The sequence below is a fragment of the Tupaia chinensis genome, unplaced genomic scaffold (assembly GCF_000334495.1).
Source record: "Tupaia chinensis unplaced genomic scaffold, TupChi_1.0 Scaffold138060_1, whole genome shotgun sequence".
In the NCBI taxonomy this organism is placed as follows: domain Eukaryota; kingdom Metazoa; phylum Chordata; class Mammalia; order Scandentia; family Tupaiidae; genus Tupaia; species Tupaia belangeri.
The window spans coordinates 2314483-2321361 of NW_006197961.1; the positions used below are offsets into that span (position 1 = coordinate 2314483).

The window sequence follows — 6879 nt, forward strand, 5'->3', positions numbered from 1 at the left end:
TCTCAGACTCCCACCTGCACACCCCCATGTACTTCTTCCTCTCCAACCTGTCCTTTGCTGACATCTGTTTCACCTCCATCACCGTCCCAAAGATGCTGGTGAACATCCAGACACAGAGCCAGTTCATCACCTATGCAGGCTGCATCACCCAGATGTACTTTTTCATACTCTTTGGAGGGGTAGATGGCTTTCTCCTGACAGTGATGGCCTATGACCGGTATGTGGCCATCTGTCACCCCCTGCACTACACGGTCATCATGAACTCCTGGCTCTGTAGACAACTGGTTCTGGCTTCATGGACCATGAGTGCCCCGTATGCCTTATTACATAGCCTAATGGCCTTGCGGCTGTCCTTCTGTCCACATGTTGAAATCCCCCACTTTTTCTGTGAATTTAATCAGGTGGTCCACCTTGCCTGTTCTGACACCTTTCCTAATGACATGGTGACCTATTTTGGATCTTTGCTGCTGGGTGGTGGTCCCCTCGCTGGGATCTTTTACTCTTACACTAAGATAGTTTCCTCCATTCGTGCAATCTCATCTGCTCAGGGGAAGTACAAAGCATTTTCCACCTGTGCCTCTCACCTCTCAGTTGTCTCCTTATTTTACTGTACTGGCCTGGGTGTGTACCTTAGTTCTGGTGCTACTCTCAGCTCACTCTCAAGGGCAGGAGCCTCAGTGATGTACACTGTGGTCACCCCCATGCTGAACCCCTTCATCTACAGTCTGAGGAATAAAGACATAAAGAGAGCTCTGAAGAAATTATTTGGAGGAAAGATATAAAAGCCCCAAATTTTCTGGAGTAGAATAAGCTCCCTGACTGCAAGCCTCAATGTCTCAGAAGTAATTTCTTGATTCTTAATCAAATTTTGGGAGTAGAACTTGGTCCTTCTATGAGTGCCAAGAGTTTCCATTCCTCTGATTTAAGTCTCTCTGTATAATTTTATTTAGCCTTTATATTAAGATTTCTGCTCTCTCTGAAATCCAACAGCTTTCCCTTTGTCATTTTCCCACTTTCCTTAAGTCATTTCTTATCTCTCATCAAAGTGATTTGTAAATTGTTATTTACCTTGTTGGATAATGTAGGCTTCATAGGAGCTATTTATTCTCAAGTGGTATAGATCATAGCAAGTATTCTTTCTTTTGTTTTACTGAAACTACAGTATTGAGTTGTACTCCTTTCTGGAAAAAATAGTCAACTGTGCTTAGAAAGTAAAACCACTTAAATCCTTTGAGGGAGAAATATATTCGAGACCACTGTTTTTCACTTTTGGGGTCCATCATTCCATCGTATATTAGGACCTTAACCACTCTTGTTGATATTGTCGACTTTTGGCATCTAGTGTGTTTTATAACTGGCCAAAGTATTTGATTTGATTTGATATTTTTAAGCAAAAATTAGTTTTTTTTAAAAAAAATAGAACTTTAATCTTTTGTATGTTATTTGTTCCTTCTCTTTTTTCCTTCCACCCACTTTCAACCACCCACTTCCCTCTCTTCCAATCTCTGGTATCTACACTTATCCTCTCCACTATCATATCTTTGGATTTTCTACTTCTGTAATAGAGTATAGACTTTCAGTTTATGTTGGTGGGGCTATGCAGTGTATCTCTTTCAAAGTCTGTCTCACTTTGGTTAATATTAGGTCTATTGTATTCATCCACTTTGAATAGAACAGTAGGAGTGTCTTTGTGTCTTATGGCGGAGTAATGTTTCATAGTATCTATGTGGCACCATTTTTCAACCCAGTCATCACTTTTTGGACATCTTAGGTTGATTTCATGTATTGACAATTGTAAATAGTGCAACAAGAAACGTGAATGTGTAAGTGTCTTTCCAACGGAGTGTTTTCCTATTCTTTGAGTGAACACCAAGAAATTGGTGGGATTACTGGATCACATGGTAGTTCTATTTTTGTGTGTGTGTGTGTGTGTATGCATGAGTGTGTGTGTTTAGAAAGCTATACGTCATTTCACACAGAGTTTGTACAAATATACATTCCCAACAACAATGTAAGGGTGTTCTCTTTTCACCACAGCCTTGTCAGCACATGTTGTTCTTTATTTTCTTATTTTTTTCATCCTAGCAGTTCTAACTGGGGTTAAATGGAATCTCATTGTAGTTTTAATTTGCATTTCCCTTATGATAATAGATTTTGGACATTTTTCATATGCCTTTTGGCTATTTGTGAGTCTTCCTTGGAGAACTGTCTATTCAGTTTATTTACCCATTTTTTAGAATTATTTATGCATTTTTACTTAGTATTATTCATCTATTTACCAGAGAGGGACATAGAAGAGAGAGAGGGAGAGTGAGAAAACAGGCTGCCAGGTCCGGGACTTGAACCACTGTAGGCCATGTGAGAGTCCAGTGCCTTTACCACTATGTGAACTGCTGGCCTCAATTTGCCCATGTTTAATTGGATTATTCATTTTTTAGTGGATGATCTACTTGAGTTCCCTATATAATTTGATTATCAATCCCTTGCCTGAGAAATAATGTTAAAATTTATCTCCCATTCTGAGAGTTGTCTTTTCACTATAATTGTTTTCTTTGCTGTAAAGAAGCTTTTTAGCTTGATATAATACCACTTGTCTATTTTTGGGATTAAGCCTGTGCTTTAAGAGGTCTTAATTTAGCAATCTTTGCCTACTTCAATGTTTTCAAGAGTTTTCTACCAGTAGTTTTATAGTTTGGCTTTATATTTAAATCTTTGACCCAAGATTCCTTTTCCACCTCGAAGATCCTGTTTTTGGTTCAGCTCATTTTCCACAGTGTATATTGTAGTCACCCTGAAAACCAGCTCCTAGGGATGATCTACTCTAACATTTGCCTACGCAGATATTTTTATATTCTATGAAAAACTTTGAAAATGATAACATGGTACCAACAATGAGTAGACTGGTGGTTTTTAGAGGTGGAGGACTGGACAGGGAGGGAGGTGGACATGGCTGCAAAAGGGCAGAGCTGGACATCCTTGTGTTGATGAAACTGTTCTGTATTTTGAACTTATCCATGTTAATAGCCTGGCGTGATAGTGTACTATGATTTTGCAGGATGTTTTCACTGGGGAAACTGAGTAAAGGACGCATAGCTATCTCAGCATTATTTATTACGAATGCATGTTAATCTGTCATTTTCCTCCCAAAAAAGTTTACTCAAAAGTAAAAATGCATTTTTCTCCCAAAAAAGTTTACTCAAAAGTAAAAATGAAAAAAAAAACTATAAAAAGAACATTTAACAGACAAAAGAAAGAAAAGTTAACATCTTTGACTTGTTCAACATGCAATGCATTTATGCCATGAGAACTCACATTGTATGCTGTAAAAATGTACAATGATGAAATGTAAATGACATAAAATTAAAATAAAAAATTAACATTAAAATTAAAAAAAGAGAACCATATGAAATTTCTTCTCCTTCACAGTTGAAGTTTTTATGTGTTTCTGTTTTTTCCTTGGACTGATATTTCCCTTCTGTTTGCTCCATGCCTACAGCCTGAGGCCTGGAAAGATCTAGAAGAAGTTTGAGTTAAAGTTTCACCCTTACTGAGTTCACGATTTAACCTTCCTCAATTCCATTTCTGCAATGCAGAATAAATTGATTAATAATGTGTCCTACTGGAATGGTATTGTGTAAAAATAAAATAAAATAAAACATGCAGTTTTCTAACTTCAGTCCACTGTGCATAAAGTGGTCCACATATATCTCTTGTAATTACCCAATGTTACATAAATGAAACACTAAATGACTATTCTTTATAAATTTAAAACATATTTTTAAGGTTTTTGTGATAGAGCAGGAAAGTGGGCAAAGGATTGTGAGAAATCACTCCCCACCCCTATGGTGATGGCCATGCTGCAATCCTTTCACTTCCAGTCTCTTCTCAGGATTTTGGACACACAAGCAAACGTTTCCACCATGGTGTTCAAACCACCAGGTCTGGGACTTGAACCATACATACAGACAGGTAGGATTCAGCACCTTAACCTCCATGTCACCTGTTGACCTATGACAAATTTTAACTCATGTTTGGTGAGAGTACCTTTAGAGGCAGGAGATGGATTCATCCTATTTTCAATCTGGTCTCTTGAGAACAACTAATCAGCAGGAAAAAAAAAAAGTGTCCATGAGGGAAATCAGGTTCTAAGAGTTTGTAATTATAAGGAAAAAAAATATACCTAATGAGCAGATACAAGGAACTGTAAATATTTCCTTTCATTGTCCCTCAAGTAGTACAGTCTTAGGCTGGATGAGACATGGTTGATGTTTTGGGAGTCTCCAGTCTGGCTAGGGAACCATGCTTAATTCTTTCAATATGTCTTGTCTGGGAAAAAGAGCTTCAGTCTCCATCATCAACTATCTAGGGAGAAATTCACTCTTACACAAGAAGACTGTCCTCTCTGAGAGCCCATACAGGTGAGTCTGAGAGCCTAGTAGGTACCGCAGAAACAGTTCAGAGACAAGGGATGCCTAGGACATCTACCTGAGGACACCTGAGAGCCAAATCAGCCTATAAGAGCTGAGATATTGATTTGTTTGATTACTTGTCTGACAAAGTTATTTATCCCTAATTTATTTAATTCATTAACAAGCCAAGTGTCTGTTAGATTTAGCAATGCAGGCATCATTGTGAACAATTTAGTGATGGGAACAGTCATCTAATTGGATGAGGGGGAAGACAGACTAGGAGAAATAAAATGATTTCAGCCAAATTAGAACATGTCTACAGAAATTTGCAGTTAAAGAATCAGGAAAAGGAGAATCAGAGTTGTGAAGAGATGTGTAATGACTTTTGGGTCTATTATGGAATTTTTGAAAAGAGGGTATTTGTGCATATTTCTGTATTGTTTTGAAGATTGAGTTGAATGGATTGCTTGCTATTCATTCCTTGCAACAGGAGTTCATGAGACATACACTTCACAGTTTTTCCTTTTACATTAGAATTCCCATAAAAATATTCAAAGGTCAAAATGCAGACTATTAGAGTTTTTACCTACAACCATTTTCTTGCTGGTGAGGCTGGGTAGGTTTGTGAGTCTGTTAGCTTCATACTTTTATTGCAAATCACGCATGTTTTTGCTTTTATATTCTGGGGTCTGAGTAATTTTTATTCTTTTGATTTTTAAAAAATAATGAATTGAAGAAAATAATGAATTGAAGTTTTAAAATCATGTTTTCAGAATACCATTGAATTATTTTATGTATTGATTGATATAGATATATATTGTGTGAATGTGAAAAGGTAATAGATTTTGTGCTATCAAAGTAATAGTCAGTCAAATTCTATACACGTCCACCCCTTCCAAATTTTTATTAACTTAGAAAAATTCTTCTTCATCAGTAGTAGAGATAAAATTTTTTCTTCTTTTTTTTTTCCCCATGGGAGGAGAGACAGGGGGAGAACAGGATGGAGAGAGGGAAAGTGAGAAATCACCCTCTGGAGCAATGTCCATGTTACAGTCGCTTCTTCATGTTTCTCCTGTTTTTCTTTTTAATTTTTTTTAATTTTTTGCACCTGCACACATGCATGCCTGCTGTGATTTTCAAACTGCTGGATCTGGAACTCAAACCATGGTCAACCATGTGGGAGTCTAGACCTTTGACCACTATGACACCTGCTGCCCCCCCTCCCCCAAATCATGACTCTTATAATACAGATGTCTGAATACAAGTCAACAGATTAAAAAATAGGAGAGGTCTATTTTGAGCCATGGAAGACCTTTGAAATAAAATACTCTGATTCCATGTGTCTAAGGTATCTGAAGTAGTCAAAGTCATAGAAGCAGACAACAGAATGGTGGTTGCCAGGAGACTGGTGAAAGGGGGAATACAGAGAGCTCATTTTCAATGAGTATAAAGTTACAGTTATTGGGCCAGCTGCAAGTGTTTGGTTAAGGTGGCTGGATCACACATGGTCAACTGCACAGGCTGGGTCACAGACCCAAAAGGTCAAAATGGGGGATGTTAGAGTTTTTACCTACAACCATTTTCTTGCTGGTGAAGTTGGATAGGTTTGTGAGTCTGTTAGCTTCAGATGTTATTGAAAATCATGCATGCTTTTGTTTTTATGTTCTGGGGTCTGAGTTTTTTTTTTTATTCTTTTGATTTTTAAAAATAATGAAGTTTTAAAATGATATTTTCAGAATAGCATAGAATTATTTTATCTATTGATTGATATAGATATATATTGTGTGAATGTGAAAAGGTAATAGATTTTGTGCTATCAAAGTAATAGTCAGTCAAATTCTATACACGTCCACCCCTTCCAAATTTTTATTAACTTAGAAAAATTCTTCTTCATCAGTAGTAGAGATAAAATTTTTTCTTCTTTTTTTTTTCCCCATGGGAGGAGAGAGAGAGAGACAGAGAGATGGAGAGAGGGAAAGTGAGAAATCACCCTCTGGAGCAATGTCCATGTTACAGTCGCTTCTTCATGTTTCTCCTGTTTTTCTTTTTAATTTTTTTTAATTTTTTGCACCTGCACACATGCATGCCTGCTGTGATTTTCAAACTGCTGGATCTGGAACTCAAACCATGGTCAACCATGTGGGAGTCTAGACCTTTGACCACTATGACACCTGCTGCCCCCCCTCCCCCAAATCATGACTCTTATAATACAGATGTCTGAATACAAGTCAACAGATTAAAAAATAGGAGAGGTCTATTTTGAGCCATGGAAGACCTTTGAAATAAAATACTCTGATTCCATGTGTCTAAGGTATCTGAAGTAGTCAAAGTCATAGAAGCAGACAACAGAATGGTGGTTGCCAGGAGACTGGTGAAAGGGGGAATACAGAGAGCTCATTTTCAATGAGTATAAAGTTACAGTTATTGGGCCAGCTGCAAGTGTTTGGTTAAGGTGGCTGGATCCCACCTG

The 6879-nt window shown here is 37.5% G+C and overlaps 1 protein-coding gene across 1 annotated transcript in view; it reads left to right on the forward strand.

Annotated features, from left to right (window-relative positions):
• Positions 1–782, forward strand: part of LOC114010142 (olfactory receptor 1571) — a 2027-nt gene extending 1245 nt beyond the window's left edge. Inside the window, exon 2 of the mRNA XM_027776783.1 lies at positions 7–782. Within this exon, the coding sequence (XP_027632584.1) occupies positions 7–782 (776 nt within the window). The remainder of the gene's footprint in view (positions 1–6) is intronic.
• Positions 783–6879: the final 6097 nt, after the last annotated feature.